Below are 16722 nucleotides of genomic sequence, written 5' to 3'. Positions count from 1 at the left end.
ATTTGTCACCAAGAGACTCCAGAGCTGCATTTACTGCTTCATCCAGAGCTCCCATTCCACCCTTGCACTGCTTTCCACAGGGATCCACAGTTGTTTTTCTACACTCCTCCCTCCTCTAAGATGCTCTATGCTCCTTTGTTCCAAAGGTAAACCCTTTCACTGAGTCCCACTTAAGTGATTACTATTTCATATTATCCATTGTTTATTGGGTATTTGGGATCCCTCCAAAGTAACTCCACACTCCATTCAGAATCAGGTATTTTTTTCTTCTAGACTGGTAGTGAAAATTACATACCCTTATCTTGGGGTTCTGAGACCATTAGAAAAGGATCCTTCATTAAAAACACTCATTAATAGTTGAAATAATTTGTGATCCAGTTATTAATTTTGCACAATAACAATTTTTGTAATTAAAATATTGAACACAATTAATTTCTAGACCATGACAACACAACTGAATTAACCAAATACATGGTCTCGTGGAAAACAAAGAAAGTAATTCAACCACACCAGTGCTCCTACAGTTGTATTCCATACTATTACCTTCCAAATTCCAGGATTATACAGGACTGTTCCAGCCATTCTTCCACCCTGGAGTGAGATAGGGTGAACTCGTGCCTCCATAAAGAACTTAAACCATTAAGGAAGTTAATTCTCCCTGTCCTCTTGAAAGTTCCCCAGCATTCCAGGATTTACTGAAAACTGACAGTGAATAATTTCAATAACTCCAGTGTCAATTCCTTCCAGATTCCAGCTGGTTTGGGATACTTGGAAGCCTTAACAGTACTTCTTCATATTCACATTACTTAGAGTAATGAAATTCAGCTTGAATTTTCTCAATTTTCATGCCTGGCCCTGGGAAAGTTAAGATGTTTCTAGTATATTGTACAATATTGTGTACTCGGAAATGGATTCATATGGTAAGTAAGGTTTAAGTAATTGTTATTTGTTATTTCTTCAAAGTAGCAAAGCAATGACACAATGGAGTGAAGGCAGAGTCCATCCTCAAGAAAGACCTGGAGCAGTTGATACTATTCCTGTTCCACATTTTACCTTTTATTCTTGAAGTTAAATTTCACATTTGTTAGACTCTTTGCTTCCATTAATTACTCTTAACTACCTACTTGAAACAAGTACTCCATTGTCAAGCAATGAAGCAATTCTTCATTTCCCTCCCCTAAATGCCCCCACTGATTTGCAGAGCTATCAAAAGCTTCCAGAACGAAAGGCCACCCCATCACATGACAAGTTTTTGGAATAAACTTGAGTTTATTCCAAATTACCAGAATACCACGAGCTGTCAGGATCTGTGCCAAGAAAGGGACTGAAAATTTGATGGCTGGGCTGGCATTATTTTAGCTTAAACTCTGCTGGGTTTAAGGGAAGAAGTCCTAATAAATGACATTTTCAGTTCACAGAATAAAATTTTAACTACAGAACAGCATGTCATGGACTGCAAGCAAGTTTTACCCCATCCACCCTCCTGCATCCAGCTCCCCTCTCTGGTCCATCCAAATTTAAATCTCTACTCATTAACTCCCAGGAGTGACCACGGCTGGGAGAGCCCCGGATCTCAGCCCAGCACTTTGCTGCCTGTGCCTTCTCGTGCTCCACACCGCTGACAAAAACCCATGGAGAACAGTGCCAGGGATCCAGTCACTGCTGCACCCTCCACCAGACGGCCACTGCAGCATCTCAGCATCCCCAAATAAGAGCAAAACCCAGTCACTGGTGATGACTGAAACAAACTGAACAGGAATGAAGAGGAAGAAAGCCTCCTTGAGTTCTCAACTGGAAACTGCCATGCAGGAATTACACCTCTGTTATATTCTCTTATATTTCTGGATATTGTTTCATCTCATGAACACCCAGAATCCTCTGTCTTCCACCCAGATATCTTCTGGACATCAGCTGCCTCGATACTCCCCTCATGAAACAGTTCACTGTCCTTGAAAACTGCCACACAAGACAAGCCACCACAGCTGTGGCTTTCTCCAGGCTCACCTGGTGCCCAGGTAATGCCAGCAGAAAGGGACCAGAGAAAGCGCTGCCCCTGGTCCTTGGGAGCCCAGGGAACTCTCCTCTGTGTGCTCCAGTGCTGGAGCATCAAAGCCAGCTTCAGAGGAAGGACTTGGCCATGAGCAAATGGGGAAGCTACAGCTGGGCACCACCAGTCTCACACAATGTTGTTCCATATTGCAGCTCAGATAGAGAAACACAAATTCATCTGCTGATAATGGTCCAGCAGAGTTTAAACTAAAATAATGCCAACCCAGCCTTTAAATTTTCAGTTCCTTTCTCAGCACAGATCCTGACAGCTCATGGTGCTGCCTACCTGCTCCCCGGCACGTAACCGGACTGAGCACGCCGGCAAGAGATTCCCTCGGATGCAGGAAGATTCCAAACCTCAGCCATCACCAAACAAGGCATCCGGTGGGAACACGGGTACTGTTGTGCTGAGTGCAGCACAGTCTGTGGCTCACGGTGTTACAGACCCCTCGATTACACTGAAAAGAACAATAACTGAATATTCACTGCGGCTCCTGATTGCAGGAGGAAGGCCAGGAACTACGTCAACTTAAAGGCTTTTCTGGTCGCTCTGGAAGAGCTCCCTCTATGCTCCAGGCCGCTGAACCAACCACGCACTTCACAAGTCATCCCAGGCATAGAGATAAAGCCATGGGAGCTCAGCTCTCCCAAAGCCAGACTACACGCAACCACCGGGTGCTCAGCCCTCAGCAGCTCCAACTATTTTCATCCTGCTTCTAAACAGGCTCAGAGAAAGAGCCGACCACGCAGCCAGGCAGGTCCAACACCTGGTGCAATACCTGCCTCCTCAAGAGGAGAAGATGAGAGTGGCTGAACACGCAGCTGCAATAAGTAATTTAGTCCTTCAGAGGACTGTTGATTTATGATCTCCAACAGATAACAGAGCCTACAAGAAGCTTTCTTATAAGCTTTTGGCTTTTTAAACAAGCAGCCAAGAAATAGATGAGATTTTTTTTAGATAAGTCTTTTTTTTTTTTTTTTAAACAATCACAAAGGGGAAAAAAAACCAATAAAAGAGAAAAGTATCCAAAAAGCAAAAGAAAATTCTGTTCTGCTCACAGTTGCTAAAACGCTGTTGACAATGTACAGCCCAGAAAGATCATTCTACTCAAAAATATTACAGAAGTTCTACGGTGACTCTGTAACAAAAACCATCTTCTCCCCTTAATTCTGTCAGCATCTGGCTGCCTGCATGAAAAGGGGCACTGGCACATTCTACCGGGGCACAAATTCAAGAGTGCTCTTAACACTGCAAACCAGGACTCTTCCTCCAGAGGGCTGAAACACCTTTCTCTCCAGCGAGGATCACATTATTCACTACAAACATTTCTGCCACCTCAGACACTAATTCAGCAAGTTACGACTATTTTAATTCCTAAGAAAAAGGATGGACACCAATAGGAGTCTCAGCAACAACTAACACACCAAAGTGAGGAGTGTGTGTTTCTGAAAATTATTTCTTTGAACTCAAAGTCTGCCTCGCAAAACTTCACTCTGCAGAACTGTTCTCTGTCAGTTTGCCCCCTTGCTGGAGGAGATTTGAACTCAGTGCCTGTTCAACATTCTAGTTCTTGCCGTCATGTTAACTGTCTCAAACCGGCTGCACCACCCCTGACTCGCACTACTTTCAGCTTAGGGAAAGAGCAATTCACTCAAAATAAGGATGATTCACGCATCGTTTCGTTATATTTTTACCCCGAGAAGCTCCTTTCCTCACCAGCGCGAGTGTTCATCCCTTTAAACAAACTAACAATTGTGACCACACGAACTGTGATTCTAGGATCGCCACAGTATTTCTCAATAAATTGAGCCGACCAACAAAAGGAAACCAGAATTCACGCTCCAATTTTGAGCTCACTACACCATCGGCCGAGATGATGATGATGAAGATGAAGGCTTATTACTCTTCCCACTGTGTATTGCATTCTAAAATGGTGGCCATGTCTGTCTAGGCTTCAGCTCGCAGAGCCACCAGCCAAACTCACGGCCGCGGAGTTTGGTCTTGTCCAACTTGCGGAACAGTTCCCCGTGCTAAAACTGAGCCGTGGCCGCGGCGGGGCCGGGGGAGGCGGCGGCGGGGCCGGGGGCGAAGGGGAGCGGGTCCCCCCGGCCCCTCACGGCCACAATGCCAACATGGAGGGCAGCACCCCGGCACCTCCTCGGAGGCTCGGCGGGGCCGCTCCGGGCGACAACCCCGCAGGCCGGGGGGAGGCCGGGCCGGCCGGGGCAGCCGCCCCCCCGCTCCCCGCTCCCCCCGCGGCCGCTCCGCCGACTCCCCCGGCACTTGGGAGCCACTTCGCGGTGGGGGGGGAGCGGTCGGTCCCGTCGGTCCCCTCAGCCCCGCGGCCCCGGTGAAACTTCGGAGCGGCGGCGGCGGCGGGGGCGGCCCCGCCTGCCCGGGGTCACCTGCGCGGCCGCGGGCCGGGGGGGGCCGGGCCCCACACAAAGGCCGCTCCCGGCGGCGCCATGCGGGCACTCACCGGCGGCGGCCGCACCTTGCAGATGCCGGTCTGCTCGGCGATGGGCCGGATCTTGTGGATGAAGGCGAAGGGGTCGGCGAACTCCTCCCAGCTGGGCTCGAAGACGGGGCACTCAGGCGGGGGCAGGAACTCGGCCATGGCCCGGCCGGGGCGGCCGCTCCGCTCCGCGATCCGAACAATCTCCGGGGCCGCCGCGCTCCGTGCGCGTCCGCGGGGGGGCCGGGGCTGGGAAAAAAGTCCGCCGGCCCGGGCAGGGGAGGGGGCGCGGCCGCCCCGCCCCGCCCGCGCCTTTGTGCGGGGGCGCCGGGGCCGGACCGGGGAGGGCCCCGGGGAGGCGGCGGGGGGTGAGTTGGGGGAGAAGAGCCGGCGGCTGATCCTGCGGAACTCAGAGCGGCCCGCGCGGCGCCGATCCCACCCCCCGCGCTACCCGGGCCCGGCGGACAGCGAGGCCCCCCGAGCGCCGCTCACCGCGGATCCTGCCCGGTGCCCCCCGCCCCGCCGGGCCGCAGATCCGCGTCCCCCCCGCCCCGACCCCCTTTCCCTTCCCCTCCCGCCGCCTTTGTGCGCGGCCCCCTCGCTGCGGCCGCTCCCCCCAGCACCGCTGGTTCGGGGAGGCCCCTCGGCCGCGCTCCCGCAGCCCCGCGGCCGCTGCGAGTCCCGCGCCGCCCCCCCCGCGCCGCCGGCGCTGTGTTTACATGCGCGGAGGGATCCGCACAGCTGACAGCGGGCCCCGGCCGGCGCTTCTTTTTTTAAAGAGCCTCTCCGCGCGCCGCCATTGGCCGGGCCGGGTCCGCGTCACCCGCGCGGGGCGGGGCCGTGCGCGTCCGCGCGGCCGCATTGTCTGCCCTGGCCGTGGAGCCCCCGCGGCCCCGGCCCGGCCCCTTTGTTGGGGGGAGGGTGGGGGTGTGTGTGTGTGTGTGGGGAGGGGGGGTTGGCCAGAACGGGGCCATTGTCCTGCCCGCGGGCACCGGGAGCGCGGGGATAAGGGGCTGCCCCGCTCCCGAGGTGACCTCCCCCCCCCGCACCGCTGGTTACCGGGGCTCCCCTCCCCTCCCTCCCCTCCCTCCCCCCCGGGGCGGTCCCGACCCCGGTACCGGGGATGGGAGGGGGCGGCGCCGGGCGGGGGAGGGGCGGCCCCGCCGCAGCAGGCGCCGCACGTACCGCACGTGTGCGGAGGGAGGGGGGGCTGGGGGGGCCCCGGTCCCGCCCCTCCCCCGGCACCGACCCCCGCCCGGACCCCCGGCCGCGACCCCCGCGGGGCAACAAAGCCCCGGCCTCGCCGGTTTTACGGTCGCCGCTGTAACAACCGGCGGTTAAACAAATAGCGAACGGCAACTTTTTGAGGCGAGCGCACGGTGCTCCCGGCTGTCGTTTTTTAATGAGACTTCGCTCGCTGGCTTCAAATTTCGGCTAAAACTCGGAGAAAGCGTTCACTGTTAGTGCAGCGGCTGGAAAAATCAAACGCGCAGTGAGTTCCAGGCTCAGCGGCAGCCGCGGGATTCGGGGTCCGGTTTGCCCACAGCCCATCAGTGTCACACAGCCCTTCCCAGCAGAGGAACATCCCCAGGAGAGGGGATCAGGAGGGCAAAAATTTGCACAGAGCACTCACGGCCAGTTTAAAGACAAACCTAATTCTTGTCCTCGCTTAAAAACGAAGGAAGGAAAACGGACACAGCTTTTGTAAAGCGTTCGTGCAGGCGATGGCAAAGGGAGGGATCCTCCACTCGGAGCTGTCCCTCCCTGGCTGCACACCCGCGGGATAGGGAGGAGTCGGACACCTCCCTGCACAGCCAGGGCTCGGAGAAGCTGCCAAGGGCACAGGGGACGAGGCACCAGCTCCCAGCCTGGCAGCACAGGCCCCTGTGCACCACAGCTCAGGGGCTGCCTTGGGTCAGCACATGGCCCAAGCTGAGCAGCACCAGCAGCAGGAGCTGAGCTCTCACAGTCTCACCCTTGCAGGGACATGTTGGGCCCAGAGTCACACTCTGACATGGCTTCATGGTGCCAGGCAGGCTCAGCTTCTGGGAGCCCTGGAGGGTCCTCAGCCCTCAGGAACATCTCCAATTTCCAGGGGGCTCCTGCCATTTTCTTCCCTGAATTTTACCTACAGCTGACAGAAGTTTCTGTACCCCATTCCTTGTACAGAAGAGTATCAGGTTTACACAGGAAGCTTCAACCCCAGATGTAAAACACACCATAATCTGTTTGTACTTCCGTTTACACCAAGGGATCCTCCAGTATAAATCACCAAATATCACAACGTGGAGAGAAAACTTAGCTGGTTCATCACCTTCCAACAGCTGCTCTGCAGCACATCCCAAACTCGAGGGGCTCTGGCAGGAAGGAGAACACTACTTTTGTGACTTTAGGTCTGAGGGTCCCCAAGAGCATCAGGGATGCTTGAACACCATTGAGTTCTGGTGTTTGGCAAGTAAATCCTTTTTGCAATGACTCCCTGAGGACCCCTTTTGCCAGAGCTGGAAGGACCACGTGCAGTGGGATTGTTTCTGCCACTCCTGTCACATCCAAAGGCCTCTCATAGGACTGTGATGAAAAACCACTCAAACACAAGTGCTGTTCCTGGGAAGTTGTGATGGAGGAGAAAAAGCGCTGGGTACAAAGATCTGAAGGTGAGCCGAGCAGGGAGATCAAGGGATGACCCAAGGATAAAAAGCAGTTGCCTTGAAGGGAGGGCAAGGTGGCTCAGGGCTGGATAAGATGGAGATTCAAGGTAAGCAGGAAGCCCTGGAGGGTCTGTGTATCCCATGAGGGATCTTACTTGTCTTTCCACCTTGCTATCTGCAAACATAAACACTTCATCCCCACAAATGCTTACTTTTGCATGCTGCCTTCTGTCTGTCTTCCCTCTGCTGTGACATCTGCAGTGTTTGCTCTGCTCAGGGGATTAGTGTGGCACAGCACTGTCTGGCTTAGAAACCCAATTCCCCAAGTGTCAGAGGCACAAACTGCAGGAAGGAAAGCAGATTTCCCTCTGTTGGAATGAGAATGCAGGCATTCCTTCTTCATGGTTCAGTTGACTGTCATTAATTAACACCTTTTATTAGATGGGTTTTCTCCAGGCCTGTGAGCAGAGCAGAACTTCCTGCAGCTCAGTGTTAACCCAGGAGACACAGCAGCTGCTGGGCTGGCAGGGACCAAGCAGGGACTGAGCAGAGACAGCGAGAAATAAAGGAGCAGGATTCCAACACGTAGTCCAAAGGCCATCAAAAGGGGTTGGCCCAAGGGGAGGAGTGCCAAGGCTTACAACTGAAGCCAAACACTCTTCACCACATCAGGGATTTTTCCTTGGCAATTCCTCTATCCTCATCCAGCTGTGAGCCCCAAATAGAGCATCTATTGAGAACCCTGCCCATCCCAGTGTCCCTTTACACGCTGTTGCAGCACAGCTTTCCTCACACACTGTTTCTGTGCAGGAAGTCCCCTCAGCCTGTAGGGATATTTAATAAAACTTATTTTGTGTTTTCTTGGATGGGAACAATACTGTGAACTTTCCTACCAGTGTAAGCCTTCCCTGCACTCTCCTGCACCAGCCATCACCTGCCTGGAGCACATTGTTCCCACAGCCTATACTGACTTGTTTGCATTTATGTATCTGACTTAGACACTGCAAAAAAGATCATAGAATCATGGAATGGTTTGAGTTGGAAGGGACCTTAAAGCTCATCTCATTCCATCCCTGCCATGGGCAGGGACACCTTCCACTAGCCCAAGTTGCTCCAAGCCCCATCCAACCTGGCCTTGGACACTTCCAGGGGTGGGGCAACCCCAGCTTCTCTGGGCAACCTGTGTGTCAGTGGGAAGCCATTCCCCCTTGTCCTGTCACTCCATCCCTTGTAAGTAGTCTCTCTCCATGTTTCCTGTCAGCTCCCCTCAGGTACTGGGAGGGTACACTTAGGTCTCCCCAGAGCTTTTCTTCTTCATATTGAACAATCCCAGTTCCCTCGGCCTTTCCTCACAGCAGAGAAGCTCCTTCCCACTAATCTGCTTATTGGTGTCCTTTGGACTCCCTCCAACAGGTCCATGTCCTTCACGTGCTGGGGATCCCAGAGCTGGAGGCAGCTCTGCAGGTGGGGTGTCACAAGAGCACAGTAGAGGGGCAGACTAATCTTTCCCCTTTTATGTACCTGCCCTTGCTGTCCTAGACCACCTCTCCTCTTCAGACAACAGCTGGGTACCACTCCCTTCACCCAGCACCTTCCAGCCCAGCAGCCTGGGTCTGTCCAGTTTAATTCTGTACCACAGCACAAACATGTACTGCAGCCAGTTCCTCCAGCAACCACCCAGTGCTGGTACCATTGGCCTAGGACAACAGGACACTGAAAAGAGCTTTAGGAAACACCATACCCTGGACTTCTGAGCAGACAGAAGATATCTCCACTTTGGTCACTGCACAAGCCAAGCAAGCAGCTCTCACAGGCTCCCCAGTGAACAAAACTTAGGGAAACATGCTAATATTACACAAACTGCACTCCAGAATAACCCAGAACCAAGCTGGAGGAGATCCTGCCATGTCCAGAGACAATCAGCACCACATATGGAGTTGAAACTCTACTGAAGCCAAAGCCCTCATTTCATCAGCAGAGTTTGGCCTAATTAAAGCACTACATGTTTAGAGGAGCACAGGGCAGGGAGGGAGATGTGCTGAGCCTCTCTGCTCTTTAAGAAAATAGGTTCCTGGGAACAAACAGATTTAGTAAGCAGAATCTCTGACAGATCAAACCAAACCAGTTTTCCTGGGCAAACCAGCAGCCTGTATGAACCTGCAAAGCAGTCCAAGTGTCATCATCAAGGCTTGAGAAGGGTTTTACATTTTCCAGCTGCTTCCAGAGATGGTGATGCGTGTCAGTCCTTGAGAAACAGGACTATTAATGTCAAGGTACTGAAAAATCTCAGGATCCTGGTTAAAATTATGGAGTATTCTGGATATACCAGCTATGGACATTTATAGCAAAGCTCCCAGCTCATAGACACCACTCTGGCTCTTGCTCTGGTGCCACATACCAGAACTGCCTGTCTCACACCGTGCCTTGGTGAAGTGAGTCTCAGCAGCAGCAGCATTTTGATGGAGAATTAGGTACTCTGCTGGCAACTTTGCTAGAAGAGAACCTCTGGTTTCAATATATTTCTGCCCTTCCTCTAGAAGCTGCACTCCATGCCCCTGCCCCTCTCTGTGCTGGCTCAGCCCCTGCTCCCTGTCTGTGACCTCTTCTGTGTTCTGGGGCACCAGAAAAGCCCCACCAGCCCTGAACTCCTGAGGCAAGAGATGTCAGGCACAGGAAGCCCTGTGGAGGGGCCGTGCTGAGGGGGCAGGCAGGAAACCTGAGCTGTGGGCTGGAACAGAGCAGCCGAGGAGGGAAGTGCCCCAGCTGCACACAGCTCCAGGGGGGACTGTCAACACCAGGTAAGAACAGCTGGTGAGCACATGGAGGCATAAAATACCTCTGCTCCAATATGAAACTCCTCTGCAGTTGTGCAACTGCCTTCGGCACTGCTTTTATTAATAAAATTCTACAAGTCCCTTACCCTACCATTAGCTGCTATTAAAGCTAAGTAAAGCCTTACTCCAAATCCTTGCCCAGAACTACCCTAAGAACAAGGATAAGCAAACCACAGCTGTGGGAAGCACTGGAAAAGGCAGAGCTGAGGTGCTGTTTCACACGCCTCACCTCACTCTTGGGCAGCTGCTGACTCACACTCAACAAATTTGGGTTTTACCTTCCTGTGCTTCAGCATGCAAGTGGCAGCAGTGTGGGACAAAACCTGCTTCCAGGCAAGACATGCAGTGGGTGGGATTTTCTCCAAGTGTGGAGGCTGACAACAGACCTGTCATCAATGGAGCACTGACAGTCAGTGACGGTAAGGCTTTGAAGTTTATTATCTTAAGGCAGGTGCCTAAAATAGGTCAGAGTAACCTCACCCTAAACCCCCCTTGCTGCTCTGCACTGACTGTACAGGGAGCCTGGGGTGACTGGCTCAGCCTCAGGCCTCAATGCTTGAGAAAGTGAAGCCCTGGCAACAACAGAGCAACTTGGGAAACACAGTTTGCCATGATGCATAAAACCACAGAGCATTATCTTTTTTCTTAGAAAAACACCATTTCAGACATGAAAACGCAGCTTCTCTGCTCCAACCCCTTGGCTGCAGTGAAACAAAAAGTGCCATCATGACTGGTCTCCTAGCAGAATCTGAACTCAGCTGTGGTTTCTGCAGAGAGAGAGCAGAGGCAGCAGTAAAACCCCCACAACCCAGGAGACTGTGCCCTGTGCTAGCCCTGCACAGCCCACTGTCACCATGAGCCACCACACTGGGCCACCTCAGATAAGCCCCTGTCCTCTCCCTTGATGCTGTGACACCCCTAGGCCTGGGCAAGGAAAGAAGCTGTTTCTGCAGAAAGTGTTTAATTAGCAAATCTTGTTCCTAGTCAGGCTTCCTGCCTCTGCTACAGCCAAAAATCCCCCTCGGTTACCCAGACATGCTCCAGACACACCAAATGTGACATTACCAAGGCAGTGAGGAGACCTCATTACCTTGTGCAACAGCACAGGATTTGGGGCATCCTTGTGCCTGGACACCTGCATTCCAGAGGGATTTACAGTCTCAAACTCTCCCACCTAGCTAGTAGCCTGGTTTCAAACAGCAAGTACACACAAAGCCATCTAAGCCCCTGTGGATCACTTAAAATACACTAAAAATTTACAGTCTGAAGCTGACAAGGAGTCAGGACATAAGTTTAGGGTTTAAACCACTCATTCACTGGTGAAGAACCATAGAAAAACTGCTTCTGAAAGGGATTTAAAGGTGCAGAAATAGCTGTAGATCACTCAGGTACACTGGTGAACGTCAATTAAGGCAGATAAGACATTTCAGTCAATACTGATGACAAAGGTGACAAAGTCAGTAAAGGTGGCAAGAACCTGCATGAATCATACCAAGGCAGACATGCTCAATGAGGGAGATGGCACATGGGCTAAAACCAGCTGGGGAGCTGGAAGGAGTTCAAAGGGGAAAGGATGGGATTAAACAACCCGGCAATGGAAAGAATTTAGAAGCTCTACAGTCAAAAAAATCAGGCCTCCAAATGCACCAAGCTCTGAGGGAGTTTCGCAAAGGAAGCCTGGCTTATTGCCTTCATACCTGGAATCCCACACATCTGAGGAAGATGATGTAAAAATTTCAAAGTCTCCAACACGTTTCAGAGCACCTTTCGCAAGGAAATGCAAGACTAAACAAGAAAAACCTTTAGTGACCACAAGTACAGCAGTGAGGAAAGCTCTTGTTCTGCCACCACCTACAATTAGCAAAAAAAATGGGTGTATCAGCACACAGGTGTCTGCACTAACCACATATGAGTGTTTAATACATCCAATCCAAAGTAAACATGGTCTAAGTTAATATGGGGTCAAGCTGCCCCCTCCTCAGCCTCATCAGGCAGATCCAACACATGCAGGTTCAATACACACACCACACATTAAATACTTGCAGGCAGTGATAACAAGGAAGCCAGTGCACATATGCTCTAATAGACAAAGCTGGAGCCAAAACACTGTTGGATCTGCGACAGCAGTGAACAAGCAAAAAAAACAGGCACAGAATTTGAAAACAGAGAGAGGAAGATAAACACTAAACACGGCAAAAAGTAAAACAAGAAACAGGAGCACTCTGCACAGAAACAGGAGTACTCTGCATGGAAGGGGCAGTAACTTTTGCTGGAATTATGAGGGAAGTCAGGGAACAGGAACCTCCATCTCTGGGTACCATATGTGCTCCCTGCAAAGCATTAACACCAGATTCAAAAGCATTTGTGGACAATGGCAGAAACTGTTCTATAACTTACTGTCGACGTGACTGGGACACTTCCATGCATGCACAGGCTCTGCCTTCCACTTAAACACACCATGGAAGTTGTGAAGAACAAAGGCAGACACCACCCTGTCCCAGTCAGCAGAGAACAGTGGAGCCTATGGCTTCACAGCAGCTGTAGCTGACCCCTGGTATCCCACAGTTCCCTCCCTGCTCCAGCACCCAGTTAATCTTACACAGAGTTCATGAGAGCAAAAGAAAACTGTGCCCTTCTTGCAGAAAGAGATTTTTTTCTTTGCCAGTTTAACATAAAACTTAGTGCCAGAGACAGTGTAAGAGTATGATTGCATGGGCAAGACAAGAGGGAGGACAGGGACAGCAATAGGCAGCAGGTAAGATCTAAAATATATTTATATACATAATATATACAGATATAAAACTCAGCATGGGGCACTCCTGTGACAACTCGTGTAGAATTGCACAGAATCAACAACAGAACTGCTGGGAAACACCACCAGGCTCAAAATGGAACACCAGCAGCAGTCACCCAGGCCAAGTTCCACAATGGGGTTTTGAAATAACTGAAAAGCCACAAAGATCCCCACAATCAGCAGAATGACTGACGTGCAGTTTTTGCAAGTGGTGGTGATGTAAGACCATGAAATGCCTTTGACAGTTGCAGCCATAGAGCTCTAACAAAAGGAAAAGTAACGTGAAGATGCTGAAGGTCTTGGCAGCCTCCTTGAACAGTTCCTCCCTAATCTGAAGCACTGCAACAAGCCCCTCACAGCAGCCATCTCTGAAACAGGAACTGGAACACTTGACAGCCAGTAACCTCAGAGGTTCTTGTCTTGAGAAAGTCACAGAAATGACAGATAAAAACCTCAGGGTAAGAAATGCAATCACTGAGGTTGGAAAAGCCCTTTAAGATTGAGTCCAACCATTCCCCCAGCACTGCTAAGTCCAGGACTAAACCATGTCCCCAAGTGTCACATCCACGTGTTTTTTGAGCACTTCCAGGAATGGTGACTCCACCACTGCCCTGAGCAGCCCCTTCCAGTGCTTGACAACCCTCTCCATTAATAAATTTTCCCTACTATTCAGCTTAAATCTCTCCTGGTGCAACTTGAGGCTGTTTCCTGTCCCTTGTTCCCTGGGAGCAGAGCTGGACCCCCCCAGGCTCTACCCTCCTGTCAGGGATTTGGAAGGAGCAAAAAGGTCCCCCCTGAGCATCCTCTTCTCCAGGCTGAGACCCCCAGCTCCCTGAGTCACTCCTGAGCAAAGTCTCAGTAAGTTTGAGCCATTTTGTACAGAATAATTTGTCCCAATTTAAGCCTTTTGAAGTCAAATGCAAGTTCTGGACTTGACACATTTGGCTTTCAACAAGCACTTAGAAAAATCTAACTTTAAAATGGACAGAAAAAAAAACCCTGCTCCCCTTTATCTTCTTTCCCCTAATCCCCTTGATATTGCAAAAGGATGCCAGCACACCTCACTCAGGCTACAGGTAACTAAACAAGTATGTTTGTAAAAGTGAATCTTGCCCACCAAACATAAGGCACAGTTTGGGAGAGTTATGGACTGCCCGAATATCTCCTCCTCTGATCTGTTTGATGAACTGCCCGAGTAGCAGAGCTGACTGGTGTGTAAGTAGCAGACAGAGATAAATCTGCAGACAGAGCCCAGCAACAGCATCTCACCATTTCAATCCTAAACTATTTAGAGATAAAAGAACTGCAGCTCTTGAGGAAGCCACAAACAGGCCCTCACCACAGTGTGATGGCAGTTCAACATCACCCATCACCTCCCAAAGGGAACAGAGCTGAAGGGGGAGAAAAGCCTAATGCAACACATTTGGGGCAGCCTTTCTGGAGCACCAATCACATCCATATGGACACAAACCCAGCCTGTAAAGGCAGCTTGAACTTTTTTTTTTTTTTAATTTCTCCCTGACCATCTGATCTCCAGTCCCAAACTTATAAAGTGAATTTCAATATTCCTGCTTAAGATCAGGCCCCTCTTCCCACTTTTTTTGAAACCCCCAAAAGAAAGGTTTAAACCCTTGTTCCTCCCTCAGCTTTGCAGTTGATGTAACACAATCACAGCTGCACATACTGGGCCAAAATTGAGAGACCCCTTGCACACTTACTGGTGTCACACAGAAACCTGGAGTAGTTCTTAAAGCCAAGTTGAGCACATCCAGTCTGCTGGAGTACTTCATTTTACAGGGAGTCAGATCTGCCTCCTTTTTTCCTCATAAAGAGTAATTCACTTAAGACTTCCCAAGTCTCCCTGCATTTTTAATAAACTGTTCAGTATTAGAAAAAAAAAGCAATTCCTAAGTGTTTCTGGGATGTTTTCTAGACCTTCAAACTTAGTATTTACAGCTATTGTTTTCTAGTAAACATTTGAAGAATAACTTTTTTGTGCCCAAGTACTCCAAGCTCTTGACACAGACCAGGGAAACCAAAATCGTGCTGCAGAGAAAGTGGGAAACACGCTCCTGAACGATGCCTGGAAGGTTGAGGAAACAGGGCAGTATCACAAGATCTGAGAATAAACAACTGGACATGTTTTATGCCACATGAAGCTGGCCATGCAAAGGAAAGTCTGCAGAAAGCCAAGAAACAGGGATATGGCAGAAGATGGAGAAGAATATGGAAGAAAGGTGGAGACCAGTGTTTAACAGACTCAATTCACTGAAAAGCTCCATGAGGCACCACTCCTCATGTGACTCTTGCCCTTTTCCTCTTTTTGTTGTTTTTGGTTTTGGGGTTTTTTATTTATTTTTGTATTTAGTGCCCTGGTATTTCTCAGTGTCTCATCAGCCAACACCTACAACACCTTCAGAGCAATGTAATTTCTCCCACCTCATCATCTCTCAGTTCCTCTCCCCATAACAGCCAGTTGAGACTCCACATCTTTAACCCGCTTGCCCAACTTTTAGGAGAAATCTGTAGATCAAAGTCTTTGCACAGCCTGGAAGTAACACTGTTAGTCCTCCCTCCAGTTCAGATCCAGATAGAAGGAAGGGATTAATCATTATCCCCTCCCCAACACACACAGAAACCCCTACAGCCCTTCCAGGGAGTCCTGCAGTATGATGGAAAATTGTTCTTCAGGTCTTTACTGCTAAATTTGCTTATAAACCCAGTCCTTGTTTTCAGAGTTCAAATGAAAATGCTTTTTTATTTTAAATAATCCTTATAAACATGACAAAACTGGTAAGATCAGGAGTCACCTAATGCACTATCCTTTTCCTGACAGAAGACTCTGTCCTCTCTTGGTCATGGTAGTTCACAGCTCCTATAGAGGATATGGCATCTTCACATTTAATACCAGGCTGATTTCTCTTCCTAAACTTTTATGACTTATAGAAGAAATGTGACTTCAAAGGTACTGTGAAGGTGGGGAGGCCCTGGCACAGGTTGCCCAGAGAAGCTGTGGCTGCCCCTGGATCCCTGGAAGTGTCCAAGGCCAGGTTGGACGGGGCTTGGAGCAACCTGGGCTGGTGGAAGGTGTCCCTGCCCATGGCAGGGGGTGGAACTGGATGAGCTTTAAGGTCCCTTCCAACCCTGTGATCGACAAAAATCTGCAAAACAACTGGAATCTTCCATTGCTACAAAACTTCAGCAAGGTCAGTGAAAAATCCACCCCATTACACTGAAATAGCTCTGCACTATAAATAGTGACCACTGCAGCTTTGCTTCTGTGCAGCATCTCCTACACACAGGAAACCATGGCCTGGTGCAAAGGCAAACAGGTTTGTTTGGCAGAACACAGAGGTGAATGGCACAGGGCAGCCAAGAACTATGGCAACATAACTATGGCTGCTCTAAGTGAGCAAAAAGTAATGGATTGACATTGCTATTCCCTTGGCTTTCCCACCAGTTCCTCAAGAAGTCACCCTAAACTGCCCAGGAACCATCATTGTCCAACTCTTCACCACTGCCCTGTGGAGAAAGGAAGAAGGTAAAGCCAGAGAATCTTTACTACCAACTTACACTATCCATTTTTTTCAGATGATGCTTTGTATTTTCCAAAAACACTGCCAAAAGCAGTGTCATTTGCAATCTCTTCCCTTTTCCCAGTGCAATACTGGAGTCACCCTCTTGTTTCTGTACTTACTCACTTTAAAATCTCACCAGTTCCAGCTCCAAAGAGCTCCCTTAGATAAGTTGCTGCTTTGCAACAATAGGCTGAATGGGTGTTGCCTGTGTGACAGAACTTGACCTATCAGAGGCACAGAAGCCCTTTCTGATTTTATTTGAGAACAGTTTGCTCTGTAGACAAGAGGTGTCACCATGTGTAGCTGTGGGCTCTGCTGCCCAAATGAGATTTTTCTTACAATTACACTATGGCATGCTTACTA

At 50.2% G+C, this 16722-nt stretch overlaps 1 protein-coding gene across 1 annotated transcript in view; it reads right to left on the bottom strand.

Moving 5' to 3' along the window:
• KDM5B (lysine demethylase 5B) overlaps window positions 1-4667 on the bottom strand; it is a 55519-nt gene extending 50852 nt beyond the window's left edge. The window contains exon 1 of the mRNA XM_027665732.1: window positions 4530-4667. Coding sequence (XP_027521533.1) covers window positions 4530-4667 — 138 coding nt within the window. The remainder of the gene's footprint in view (window positions 1-4529) is intronic.
• Between the last annotated feature and the right edge of the window lie 12055 nt (window positions 4668-16722).

Source organism: Corapipo altera, unplaced genomic scaffold (assembly GCF_003945725.1).
Source record: "Corapipo altera isolate COAL_440 unplaced genomic scaffold, ASM394572v1 202, whole genome shotgun sequence".
In the NCBI taxonomy this organism is placed as follows: domain Eukaryota; kingdom Metazoa; phylum Chordata; class Aves; order Passeriformes; family Pipridae; genus Corapipo; species Corapipo altera.
This window is presented reverse-complemented; position numbering and strand designations above follow the sequence as displayed.